Below are 14,543 nucleotides of genomic sequence, written 5' to 3'. Positions count from 1 at the left end.
GGGAGGAGAGAGAACTTAATCTGTTCAAGTTTCAAACTGAGCAAGGGTCTTTCTTGCAGGAAGTTTGCAGGCATTCCAGATTCAAATCTGAAGTGATTTTGCCTAAGGAGAAACTTTCACTACCCTCCAAAAACATGCCATCTGAACAGGGAAGGTGATGGCAAGATTGGGCAGGTGCTGTGGAGAAGACCTCTCTGCTGGACGTCGTGCCTTTTTAGCTCTGCAATCACAGGATCTGCAAGAGCATCCACCTGCGCCCAGCAGCACTTTCTGCCGGCCTCCCTTCCCCAACCCACCTAGCCACTGTAGGACCCCTCGCACCCCTGGCCCTTTGTTACAGGCTGACATCTGCCCCAGCAGAGTCAACTGTCAGCGCCTTGCACGTGAATGAGGAAAGCGGTGTTAACCTGGGGTTCCATCCCTTCCCAGGTCCCTTCCAGCTTTCGCCTAGCTCCGGAGCATCCAACCATCTCAGGTCCAGGGCGTGCGTTCCCAAGGATGCTCGGCCCTCTCCCAACCCGCGGCCTCCTCCCCTCTCTCCCGCGGCTGCCGCTGCTGCCGCGAAAACCAGGAGAACTGGAATGCGCGCGGCGAAGCGCCGCTCTCGCGGCGGCACTGGGCATGCTCCGCACCCGGGGCCGGTTTCGGCGGCGGGGCGGACGCTCCCTTACTAGCCGGGCGCCCGGGCCGGCCGCCGAGGCTTAGGTGGAGGCTGAGGCTGCCGCGCGCCGCGGGAGGAGCCTCGCCCTCGGCGGCGGCGGCGGCACAGGTGGCGCGGGCCGCGCGCGGGGCGCAGCTCGGGAGCGCTCGGCGCCTGGCGCCGCGGCGGCCCCAGGCTCGCGCCCGCAGCTACAGCCGGCCGAGCGGAGCGGCGGGCGCGGCGGCTACTCTCTCAGCCCGGCCGGCTGGCGGCGGCGCCCGGAGTCCCAAGGAGCCCGCAGGAGCCCGCGGAGCCCGCGGAGCCGGGCAGGGGGCGCTGCGCTCGCCGCGCTCGGAGGGGCCGCCGGGCCGGGCGCCGCGCACTAGCGTCGGGAGCCGCCTCTCGCCCGCGGCGCTCGCCCCTGCCACCCGCCAGCATCCCTTGTCCCGCGGCCGCGCTCAGACAACAAAAGCGGAAGATGCTGCAGTTGGGCAAGGTCAGGACCTTGCCCTGAAGCCGGGCGGCGCCGCGTACGCCTCTCCCCGGACTGAGGAGCTGTCGCCGGCGGCGGGTGCATGTTTGCGAGGAAGCCGCCGGGCGCCGCGCCGTTGGGTGAGTTGCGGGGCTGGGCGGCCGGGGCCGGGCAGAGCCTCTTCCCGGCGCCGTCCTCCTCCTCCTGCCGCCGGTGGGGGTGGTCCTGGGCTCCCGGCCGGCGGGCGGGCGGCGGCGGCTGCTGCGGGGGTCCTGCCTGCCTCGGGAAGGACCGCTATCGTGCCAGGTCCCCCTCGGAAGCCGCTGTGCCTGGAAGGGGGTCTGGGGTTAGTGCCTTTCTTGGAGCTGTTACCAAGTGGCTGCCCTGCGTGCTCCCCCTCCCTGCCACCCATCTCCCCGGGAGGAAGCGTATTTAGGGCAACACCGACAATGCTGCTCCCTGCCACCCAGAGAACATACCCGGTGCATTCATGACGTCCCTAATATACGGGAGGAGACGGGGTGGGGGTGGGGAGGACTTCCCTCCAGTCTTTTGCCCTTATGTTCAATGTCATTACGATGTTTGGCTAGAACAAAATGGAAAGACTTAGTCATATGCGTCCATGGCCATGTCTTCAGGCTCCCGCGGCTTGCCAGACCCAGAGCCCCCTTGGTCTATATTTAGCGGCTTCCGAGCAAGCCTTTGCTGCCGGCTTCACAGGTTTCGGGGGCTTCTGCTTGCTGACAATAGACAGCCAGGCTCTGGAAAGCGCTGCCTGAAAGCCAGGTTTGGAAGGCTGTGCGTGTGTATGGGAGATAAGCGATGCGAAATTGGGGTGATCCGTAATTAATGGCTGAAAGCGAAGCTGCTTTTTTCTTTTTTCCCGACCCTCATCTTATTCTGGTGTGTAATGTGTTTTCTTCGATTGCCACTCGGCAGGTTTGAGCCTCTACGTTCAGAATTAAGTCACTAGAAAGGTGATGCAGCCTTCCTGGTGTGTGTGGTAGGAAAACAGACTTGGGAATTTTTGGGGTGTGTGTTTGTGTGTGTATGTGTCACAAAGAACAGTTACTTCCAGAATGCCCAAAGTTGTATTTTGCTGTAACCGTGGGGGTATGAAGGGTGTGGGAGATGAGAGCGAGCGGGGCAGGTTGTGGTTCCAAGGTGTTTTTTTCTTTTCTTGTGTGCCTCATTTGAGCTGCTGTGGTTCGCCTTAGCTCTGGAAGGTGTTATTAAGATGTATTTTTACTGTGCTCAAGCAAATACGTTTATTTAGAAAACAGAGAATGTTATAAGCATAGTATTAGGCCTGACAGGTGTAAATTTTCACTTTTAAGAACTATGTGACCAATATTTAAGAGGCTTGGGATTTTCTGCAGTGACTTCCATGAAAATAGGGAGGTGATGAAACTCCCTGGGAGTTATCTCATTGTGCATACTTCATCAGGGGCTGAAGCTACCGAGGGGAGTCCAGCTCGTCTCAGCTGCTGGTCGTTCACCTACATAATGACAGGGCTTCGGGGCTGCACCACTTCTAAAATCCCATGGAGAAGTGTTTGCTGTGACTCATATCAAGTTATGGCGGTGAACCTGTGCATTATTTTGGGGATTTGTGCTACGAGAAGTGTGACATATAGGGGCGAGTATCCTCAAATATGAACTAGATGCTTTAAACTGCCCTCAGCTGTCTTTTATTAACATATCGTTGCCATACGCAGAATCTGTTCCTACTGTTGTTGGGGGAAAATGTTAAGTGGTATCGTTAGTGATCTGTGGGTTACAAGGGCTCAGGGCTTGAAGGAAGACGATTACATTCCAAGTTAAGTGTTGAAATTTGGGAGGCCTTTGATTATACTCATCACAAGTCAGTGTTGCAGAAGGACTGGCAAGGTCTATATGGCTCAAGTTAATTGAATACTGTGATTAGTTTTTAGCAATATTGCCTTAGTTTCACCTTATTCACATTCAGGGAACTTTCCGAGAGCACTTTGAACACACCGTTGTGCCCGTTGCATTGTTTTAATATAAAATTTCTTTCAAAAAAGAAGCAGTAGATGAAGTAGCATACATTTCTCATTTCCTTTTCTTTTTTCGTTTTGAGCCTAGTGTTTCAGTCTTAAACATGATTCTTAAAGGACTAGTTAGTATTGCTCTTTGCCTGTGTGTGCACCCAGAGCGGCCGATGGGCATGAGAAAAACTACATGTACTGTATATGTGGGTTTTATGTTATATTGTGGATTGCAAATGATATTACCTGATTGAATGGCAATTGTAGTAAGTACATGAGGTTGTTGCTCTAATAAAATTGTCATAGTCTTAGGAGTTATTTAATTTGGTGTACGTTTGTGTAGTTGTATAACCCAATCATTATAGGTGTCACTAATGTTTTCATTGTTTGTAATAAAAGTCATGCACTGTCAAATTACAGTATTTCTATCCACTTTACATCTTTCACAATAGAATACAAGCCAGTTTTTTCTCCTGGTGAAATTGTTCATCAGAGACAAAAATGAAATTCAAATATTAGTTTGCAAATGCAATTTATAGTTTTGTTAAATAATATCTAAGGATAATATTGCTTTCATAATGGCTTGTAAAATTAAAAATGAAGTTATGATATTCTCAAATATAATATTACTTTGGTATTTAGTTGAATATGCAGTGCATTTGCAGAGAATGTTACAGAACTTGCTCTTTTCCGTTTTGTCTTACCAAACTTCTTTTTTGTGTGGTATACATTTATGTGGACTTGTTGAAGGGGTTTTCAGAGTAATTTCATCAGGTTGTCTTTAAGAAAACATTAAAATTTCGTTTGAAATAATGTATTGTAATTTGTCCATAAGGTCAGTACACTATGTATGGACTAGCGTATACAGTTGTAACGAGTCAATTGAATTAAAATAGAAACTGTGACATTTTGAACTTCCAATGTTTTTTTCTTTATGATTAGCCACAGAAAATGGGAACACCCATTGTTTTTTCTCTGTGTGAACATTATTTTCACTTCCTTAGAGGGAAATCCTTGATGCTAGTCTTACTCTTCCTAACAGAGTTTTTATTTTTAAAATACTTAACATAGTTGGGAGTACGTCAACTTGGATGCCATAATTCAGGCAATGAACAAAAACGAAGCATGGACTGCCAATCATTTTCAAGTCCAGTACTTCAGCCGAAGGTGTGGTTCTTTCCTGGGTGATTTACAAGTGAAATACACCGCCAAGCCAAATTCATTGTTGGCTTCCATGATGGTTTTCCTCATTCATCTTCTGAAGGTGTTCTCCTGTCCACAGTACTTTGATAGCTTTCTGGTGTGTGAAAAGTTAATTTGAGTGGGAATAGTTCATGATACTTGTTGCTAGCTTGAAGTTATCTGATTATATGCCAACGCAACAGCTTTTTATATTAATATAAAATATTAAACTTGTCATCAGTAAATAGTTTCTATCACATTGTCTGCCAATCCAGCCTACTGATTAACAAACTGGTTGGGTTTAATGAACTCAGTTATAGTCACAAACAGTACCTCCACACAGGGAACTCACAGAAATATTTTATCATACTGTGCTTTTTAGTCCATTAAATGTTAAGACTCATAACAAAAATCTGCAGTTATGACACCTCCAGTTGTTTATCTTTTGATCACATAGCAGTTAAGTGCAATTCCAAGCTCTGAATCATGGTTAATTGATTTGTAGGAAGTGGCTTAGCTATGTTAGGATATCGAAGTTGTACTCTGTATCTATTCGTTTTTGACAAATTGGAAATAATCATTAAATAAGTGAAACAATGCTTCCTAGAAACTTCCATCTTAGATAAATTTTCACCTCTCTTGGCACATGACTTGCAAAATGAATTACATATATTGAAACTTATTTTATTAGTTTCCTGTATATTATATATTACATTATTTTGTAATAAAGTTACATACACACACACACACACACGTTGTATGTCAGAGTCCAACTATTTCTCTAGAAATATATTTGTGATCTAAAATGACAATTATTGGAAAAATAAGTTTGCATAGTGTAATACTGTTTTGCATTCTCCTTCTGGTGGGTACAGAGATGTGGAGAGAGCACTGGCTTTTGGTGGATTCCAGCCCTATCTCTTCTTAGCTGTGTATCCCTCACCATTTATGTGATCCTCAGTTGTTAACTCAGTTTCTTCAGCTGTAAAATGGGTACAATAAGACAGACTATCTTAAAAGATTTCTTTGAGGATAAAGTGAGTAAAAGCATGGATAAGTGGCTTGTAAATGGTAACATTTATGTAAACACAAGAAATCAATATATACATTTTAAGACAGGTACTAATATTTTATATATATATAATTAAATAGGTTATCTAGGTTACCATCCTCTCTAACAAAGGGTATTAAATGGCTATAATTTCCCTACCCCTACCCCATTGTAATATTGCTTCATTATGCAGATTTGCATATATAATATGCTAAACTTTCTGTTCTGAAACATACCAGCCCTTTATATATTAAAGTATATAACAGTTAAGCTAAAGGAGGAGTAACTTATGTCTCCCAACACCATGATTAAAAGATTCTAATCTAGTAGAAATTATAAAACTTTGATATTCTCTATTAGTGTTATATTAGTCACCTGATTAAGATCAAATTTTCTACAAAGATTAATGTTGTACAAAGACTGTCATAGACAGTTTAATAAGCATCACTCTCTGTGAGGTCATATATTACACATCTGCTCTGTTGAGAACCACAGAGCATGAATCTCATCATAATGTCATATTATGACAGAGAAAAAAGAAACAGTGAATGTATTACATAAAGGGAAGACCCCCTCCCCAATTAAACTCAAGTGCTTGAAGAGAAATTAAAAGTGTGTGAATTGGTACCTCTTTGAAAATAGATGGTCATTTTCGCTTTCGTTTCACTCTTAAGAGCTGCAGTGAAGACAAAAAAGTGCCCAGCTCTTCCAGGTTTGAAGATGCCCAGGTCCTTGGGCTGATCAAACCCAGAGGGGCTTGATTTAGAACTGTGATCTTCAGCAACGTAATTTTTAGGATAATCACAATTCAGTGTATCTTGGAATTTGTTTCAGAATGTGACCTGTATAACGGGGGACAAATTTATCTTCACTCAAAAACATTTTGACAATAAATGTAGTTATTTGTATTCAATGTTATGTGTTGGGAACTGCCAATTATAAGTTACCAGAGCAAAATACATGTTACGATAAAAGACCTTACTGGTTGGTTGGTTTGTTTTTGGATAAAAGTAAGCAGGTGAGCCAATTATATTTGGTTAAATAAATATATGTAACATTTCTACAAGTTTTGAATGATACAGAAATGTTACTGAATAGGATGTTTACTTTACAACAGTAGATGATGGGGGAACAATTAATTTGATCTTTGATATTAGAAAATACACTTCTCTTGCCTAGGTAAAGACCAGAGTTTTCTCATTGGTAACATTTTTGGTTTGACACATGTGATTATCGCAACTGTCATTAGAAATTTTGTCCAGTAGATATGTATAAAGAAAACTGCATTTTGTGCATGTTTTATGCAGTTCGTTCTTTTGGTTTAGGAACCTCCTTATAATGTAAAAATACTTTATTGTATTATCTCTTTGCATTTAAATATGCAATAACATAAAGCACAGAAAGGTATATATTTATTTTAAGAGTTATAAAATATGCAGGAATGTGGGTTGTTGGTGTCCTTAAGGAATCAAATAAATATCTAGCTCTCCTCCTCCCCACTCCCCATCTGAGCAAGTTGGGATATTGGAAGGGAAAAAGATAAGTAAGTGACTGCCATGGACAAAAACATCAGTTTTGATTAGACATAGCTTGATGTGGCAGTTGAATGACATCCCAGGTCGTCGGCCTTCTTTCCCTCCTCCCTCCCCACAGGGACAGAGCTTTTTCTGAGCTGGCAGAACCAAGCCTTGCTCTCTGCAGGGAAGATGATCTCCAGAGGAAGAGAGAAGAAGCAAGGCAAGCTGCTCCTTTATTCTTCAGAGGCAGAGAAAGTGAAAAGCTGGAGAGAGGCCAGCAGTGTTACATTAATTAAGTTCCCTTCGCCTGAAAGGAAATAGCAGAATAGAGAAGAAGTGTTCCCCATTGGCATGGTTTATAAAGAATTCTAGTTGATAGAATTCTCGATATAGTAGCTTTCACAGTGCTTTGCTTGGTAGTTGAGCTCTTTAAATATTTCATGGTATTTTGACACCACATCAAGAATTATCAAGGTAGTGTCTAATGCCCTGGTTGATTTACAACAAGTATGGTCCTTGGAATTCAGCAGATTTATGTATAGCCAACTTTAAAATAACTTACCCTTGACATTCTTCCCCTATTTCTCATGTTATTCTTTAACTGCCAATAATTGGATCACTCTGTAAGTGGTGAGTATTAGACACAAAAAAGACGATGTCAAAATCTGACTTCCCAAACCATATATAAGTGATCCAGGCTAGCTATTATTCACAGCTTTTTTTTTTTTTTTTACCTCAGTGTAAATGATTAGATTTTAGTGGCTGTTTGATGTTTTGCAACTAATAGGAGGAATCATGGACACAGTAAAGAAAGAAGAGAAAGATTGCATTTCTAAATAGATATGATTTGACTCTAAGCATAACTACTCAACCTAAAAATGCTCACTTTTAAAAATAAATTTTATTCTCTATCACATAGTTTATTTGGACTTTCAAATATTAGAGTAATATAGCAGTCTTTACCTTCAACAGTATAGAATAATGTAATTTCCAGAAAGAGCAACCTTTTTGGTAGCTCCAAATGTAAAAGAGCCACAGTTCAATCTCTCATCTCGAACAAAATCTTCACTGGTGTGGAGCCTTGTTCTTGGGGTCATGGAGAAACTGAATAAGGAGGAAGAGGAATCCTCCAGAAAGACAGAGAGGTGTTATATAAAAAGTCTCAGAGACAATAAAAATTATCTCATTAACGCAGGACATGGAAGGTTGATGCAGAAAGGCTGGGGCTTGTAGCATCTGAATTGGATTATTCGTGTTGCTTAACTTGGGTTGAAAAACGGTAATGTTAAATTCATAGCAGGTGCATATATATATTATGGCACCTCTAGCCAAAGAAATATGCAGTTATGAATTACATTTTCAGAGTAGCTAATTATATGAGAAATGTTCATAATACTAAAGCTAAGAAGATAAGGCAAATAACTATATTGAATGTGATACCCAGCACATATACCCACTCAAAAATGTGAGAACACAGTGTTTATGTCAGGGTTTCAAGAGTCGTATTCTTTATATATTACTTTTCCACTAAATATATTATAGTTTTATATATATATAGCATTATGCAGAAGAAAAGCATGCCTTTCCATTCTCGAAAAGAATAGTATATATTTATTTTGGGGTGAAGTTCATTAATTAGCTGAATGCATGACTTAAAGTTAACAAAAGTCATTCATCATGGAATGTAGATTACACAGATTTTGTTCATCCATACTTATGTTTTCTCTCCTTTAAATTTGAGATTTGTTTGTTTTCAAAAGTAATGCATGCTCATTGAAAATTCAAAAACACAGAAATGATTAAAAGAAGTTAAAATTCATGCATGGTTGCAAGCCCCAAAAATGACTATATTTTTAGCAGAAATGTCAGGCGATACACATTTTTAAGTTTAGAAAAAATTTTTCATATTCTGTTTAGTTACCTATTAACATCTCATATAATTAGCATTTTTACTGTTTTTTTTTCCCCATAGCTTTATGTAACATTATTTACTTACATCAGTCTGTTTTGGAGATTGATGACATTTTCATTTTTGGTAGTTATATTTAATGCTATAATTAAGATCCTAATAACTAAATAGTCATCATCAGATTATTTACTCTAGATTACTTCCTAGAAATGGATGTTTTCAAGGTTGTTGATATATGTTGTTCATTTGTCTTCCAGAAAGATTATATAATTTATATTTCTCTCAGCAACGCAGGCGTGTGCCAATTTTCCCGTGATTTCAACAACATTGGGTGTTGTAATGAGAAAAAAAAACTTCCAGTTACATAGGGGAATTATTGTGTTTTCCTCTAATTCATTAGCTTCTCTATTAATATTTCTGAGGTTAAATATTTTATAATTTTGTCCACATCTAATTTTTTGTGAATTATCTTTTTATATCTTATACACATTTCTCAATTTATGTTCCGTTTTAAAAATTTATTTATATTGCTTGTCTATAGTAATTATGTCACTCTTTGTCATGTCTTAACAGCTTATATATCATTTTATTTGTTCCTATTTTGGGAGCATAATTCTAAAGCTTGAAGTTAAACTTATTTACTTGTCCTACAGGAGTTCTTCTTTGAGGAAACATTTTACTGCTTGCTGATTTCATGTGTCTCAGTAGTAAATACAGCAGTGGAGCAAATGGTTGAGAAAATAGCTTCAAAGCTGTACCCCAACTGACTGAGTTCATATCCCCACTTTATCATTTTCTTAGTGAGTGGATATTTTACCACTAAGTGTCATTGTTAACACAGGGGAAACAATAATTCCTGTATCTTCAGGTTGTTGTGAGGGTGAACTAAGAGACCATGGACTTAAAATACATAGCAGAGTATGTGGTGTATTCACTATTATAACACACACTAGCTCTTTGCGCTGTGAAATAATACAGATGCCAGATGCTTTTCTGTAATTCTGGCCTTTGCTTTTCCCAGACGAGGCATAGTTACACACCTGCACAGACTCCAGGACCACTGTGTGAAAAGGCAAGATGTTTGTGGCAGTCTGGGGCTCATGGGTGCAAGTGCTTTGTGTGTGGTTCTGGCAGTTTACTGTGTATTCTTCAGGGATGCCTCACTTCTCAAGTTCAAGTTCCTTGGGAAGAGTCAGTACAGTGTTTTTAGGCAAACACAGGATTTTTTACCTTCTCCCCCTGCTCCCAGGCACACACGCCTTCTCTCTGGTCACATAGGACCATGCTTCTCCCCAGCCCCACTCCATACTGGTAATCTGTCTTTTAAAATAATTGATCCACAAATCATCGGATAGTAGTAGGCACGTAACAAAGAATCAGTTAATCATTTGGGGCAAAAATGGTTCCTGAACCAAGGTTTCTTTGCTTGCTCTGGGTTGGTTTTGGGTAGCAGACACTGCAGCACCCTGGAGGGACCACTGCCTTAGGATGCAAAGTTCTGGGATCTAAATCTTTCTCGGCACTTGCCTTCTCTTATGACTTCGCATCTTTGCCTATTTTGTCATGTGTTCATTGGGATAACAACTCACAGGGCTTTGGTGAATGTGCTGTGATAATTTAGGTGAAAATGCTTTGCGAAGCTTAATCATAACGAACATTTAAGTATAAAATATATTCTCTGGAACTTTTGATGCACTTCAAAAATACAGTAATGGTGGGGGTAAGAGTTCGAGTCAAAAGATTTTCTTGCCTGTAAAACTAAATCTCTGAATTTCATTACTAATATCGTTATAAAATGCCCACTTCCATAATGGCTGTAAAGATATTGCTACATTTCATGCTACTGGGTATTGCCTAAAGGAAGAATTCTCCTTTATCCTTCTGTAGAAGTAATTCTTGTTATTTCTTCATACTGCTTCAAATATTGTAAGTTATACAAAATTGGCCCAAAAAGTTTCTTGTGTTTTTTTCTTGTGGCACACATATTTGCTGCTTAAAGATGGGAGTTGAATGAAGCCCTATTGTCCCTCAAGAGTGAAGTCTGTAGAAATGTCTCCAGAATATTACTTTCTGTGTTGGTGGACTGCCGAGTCTGGCACCTGTGAGGCTTTATCAGAACAGTTTTAGAAGTGTGAACCATAGTTGGCTTCCATTTTTTGAGCATATTTCCTTAAATACTTTGAACAAAATTGCACAGAATTCTTATCGCTCTAACTCTAGCCTGCCAATAGGAAGAAATCATGTGTAAGTTACAGAAATCTAATTTATTCTCGATTCCCAAAACTTTCGAAGGAAGTAAAGAAGTCAAGTTAAACATTCCTCCATGAGTATGTTACTTAGTGAGTTACAGAGTTTTAGGTACTTGAGAGGGGATGCCAATCTTCGTTTTGCTGACTGCCTATAGCAATTTCAGATATGACCTCCTTTCCTTATAAATCAAAAGTCTTCTTTCAGCAGTTTAGCACAGGTTGTGTGATAAATTGTACCGTGACACCATAATTCCTGTTGCCGCAGTTGAGGGGACTCATGGAGTGTACTTAGCTTGTACTTGTGGACATAGGAAAGAAGCAGAGTGTCAGATGATAGAAACAAAATGATGGCTGGAGGAAATTAATGTTCAGGCATCATCCTTCTTCCTCTGCAAATATAGGCGATGGATGTGGAAGGCTGAGGATGTTCTCATGAGATAGGAGCTAGGAGTTTGGTAACACCTGTTAAGTGCAGGAATTTCAAGAAGTGGGAAGGTGCAAGGTAGCTTAAACGTTTTGGAAACAGAACTATTATAATGGGCAAGTCCACTGTTTATTGATTTATGCATTCATTCAACAAACTAGACAAATTTAATTTTAAAAGAAACATGAAGTTATAAATAGTAGCCAGCAGCAAGCTCTGGATGTATATACCTCCAACGCCACATAATCTGTCCCTCTCGGAATGGTATTTTTCTAGTTGAAGGGTAGCTATTTCTATCCTTTTCAAACATAGATTTCCAACTGAGATGGCTGTGCAGCCTTAATTCCATCACATCTCTGAAATCCTTCCCTTTCTCCATGTGCCGATTCTCTTAAAATGCATTAATTGCTACTAGGATTCAAGATCTTTCAGTAGTAAACGTAAATACTTTATGTTTACATAGAATTAATATGAGTTTATATGGCTTCCTTGTGGCCTGATAAATCGTGCATTTTACAATAGTGCAGTCAGACCTACAGAATGGCAGGCGGTGCAGAGCAGCAAGTGGGAGAGCTGGTGACAGGGCTGGATAAAGTGCTGTCTTAAGTTGAACAGAGTGTGGGAGGAAATATAAGCAAAGTTATTCCGTAGAATTTTATAGCATGTTAGTCTTTACAAGTGCTTTCTCATATTTTATCTCTTGAAAGGGAGGATAAGAATTTTGAAAGCAATGTAACAGATTTTTGGACCAGTAGTAGATTTCGTCGTGTTCACTGACTCTTGGAATATCCTTAGGTGATATTCATCTGATTTTAAATATACATGCTGTTCCTTACAGTTATTTATCATTTTAGCTAATTGAGATGTGGTGGGCTGGGATTTGGTGGCTATGTGAATTCTTTTTTAGAAAGAAGGTGCTATCTAACTCCAAAGATTTTTTTTTTCTTTTTTTTTTTCTTTTTTTTTTTTTGCAGTTTCTCTCAAGGTCTTTGATGCTTACACAGTTGTGTTTGTTGTCCATTGCCTTTCCTTTTTCTTTTTATTCTTTAAAGCAAATTGCTTTGTGGATTATGAGGGAAGATATTTCTTCTTTGCTGTAGCTTATTAATTTTCAATATGTATACCCAGGACTTATGTTAAATTGTTACTATTACAGAAGTGATTTCAGTTTTTCTGCTGAATAGTTTTCCTATTAGTAGAGCATTGTTACTTACAGGTTTACTGTCAGCATAGCTTTGAAGATAGAGCTTTCTGGTTATTTGGAGAAATGTAGGACTGTTCGTACATTGATTAGAAGGCACTGAGAAGACAAATAAGGTAGGCTAGTCATCTAATATCAGCATGTGGTGCTATACTCTTTGCATGAAACCAGTGGCATGTGGAAAAGTTTGCCATCATCAACAAGCTGCGTGTGCATACTAGGCTTAAAAATATAGACACAATGTAAGATGTCAGGTTTTCTGATGTACAGATGTGTGATGTTATAGAGAATATTATGATGTCAGAAGAATTTGTGAAGCTGTTCATGAATCACCAGGAGAAGATGGTAGAACGTTTTGACAACAGATTCACAGACTGGGCTGTAGCACTGAGTGGATAATTGAGTACCACATGGAAGGGCATAAATATTTCCTAAGGGCACAAATATTTCCAAATTTATTAACATACTATATCCCCTTTCATCTCAGAAGTTCAGGAAAACTTGTCCAATGTCAAGTGATAGTGCATCCTGTCTTTGGAGGGATTCCACCAAATTTTTCCAAGACCGTCACAGTTGGCTCAGGCTGCCCTAGTACCACAAATTGTGTGGCTTAAGCAACATTTATTTCTCACAGTTTTAGAGACAGGAATGTCTACGATCAAGATGCTGGCAGCTTCGATTCCAGGTGAGGGCTCTCCTCCTGACGTGCAGATGGCCGCCTTCCTGCTCTTTCCTCACATGGCATTTTGTAGAACTCTCATCTGTTTTCTTAGAAAGCTACTGATCCCTTCGTGAGGACCCCATCCCCATCACCTAATCTAACACTAATTACCTTCCAAAGGCCTCATTTCCAAATGCCATCACGACGGGGGCTAGGGCTGCATCATATTACTTTGGTGGTGGGTGGGGAGAAGACGCAAACATTCAATCCATAACAGAGACCACAGGATGAAACCAGCAAGGTACCCAGTGTCAAGGAAGGCCAACCTCTGATGGCAGATTTTGGAACTTTGGTATTGAATTATTCCCTAAATGAATGATAATTCCTGATGGATAATCTGAAGCTCTTTGAGCTGTTTTATAAATAAGTGATTATTCAGCTCACTTTAAATGTTTAGCTTTGATTTATAAAATTTGGAATGTGATACACAGAACAATATGGTATATAGAGTACCTAGACCCACATGTCTATATTTATTAACATATGGCATTCCAGAGTTCCTTTTTATGTGTATTTTTCAAAATTGCATGGATGCTTCTCATCTTGGTTGAACCTCCCACTTCTTGCCACCTTCAGTCTTAAGAGGCTGATCCAGCTGTCTCATTGCTCACCAGGGTTTCTGCAGTAGGCTCCTGCCTGGCCACCCCACTGTGAGCTCATCATTCCTACAGCTGTCCTAGGGCTCCTTCTAATTCACTCACATCTTGCCTTTGTTTATAACCCTAGCGGTGACAACCAGCAAAAGGTCCAGCTTCTTTCTGTTTTATCTTATCTCCCCTCTCTGTTCCCGGGTTTATTAGGCTGCAGCCACTTTGGCCGCCTGTCTCTGCCCATCATCCTGCTAAAGCAAGTGTTTCTGTCCTAACAGTTATCCTTTTGATCTTTTTCATAACATATGAGTGATAGAAATCATCTCATTTGTTTGTTTTATTTATTTATTTGTTGGTTTATGGGTTTATTTCCTTGTTTCCTTCCATTAGACTGCAACCTCCTTGAAGGTTGGTCATTAAAATGACTTTAAAATTGATCATTTACTGATATAGTACACATAGGAACTCACAAGCATTAATGTATACCTGGCTTCTAAGTAGCTGCCTTATGAAGGATAAAATTTTAATATATGGTCATCAAGTCATATAATAGATAGATGTTGAAATCAGAAGACAAG

The 14,543-nt window shown here is 40.4% G+C and overlaps 1 protein-coding gene across 2 annotated transcripts in view; it reads left to right on the top strand.

The window, feature by feature from the left end:
* The first annotated feature begins 621 nt into the window (after positions 1 to 621).
* CTNND2 (catenin delta 2) overlaps positions 622 to 14,543 on the top strand; it is a 933,204-nt gene continuing 919,282 nt past the window's right edge. For both annotated transcript variants that reach the window (XM_028849344.2, XM_028849341.2), the window contains exon 1: positions 622 to 1,252. In XM_028849344.2, the coding sequence (XP_028705177.2) occupies positions 1,216 to 1,252 (37 nt within the window). In that variant the 5' untranslated portion in view covers positions 622 to 1,215. The remainder of the gene's footprint in view (positions 1,253 to 14,543) is intronic.

Source organism: Macaca mulatta, chromosome 6 (assembly GCF_049350105.2).
Source record: "Macaca mulatta isolate MMU2019108-1 chromosome 6, T2T-MMU8v2.0, whole genome shotgun sequence".
NCBI classification, from domain to species: domain Eukaryota; kingdom Metazoa; phylum Chordata; class Mammalia; order Primates; family Cercopithecidae; genus Macaca; species Macaca mulatta.
The sequence above is the reverse complement of the archived record's forward strand: the minus strand, read 5'-3'. Positions and strand labels throughout refer to the sequence as shown.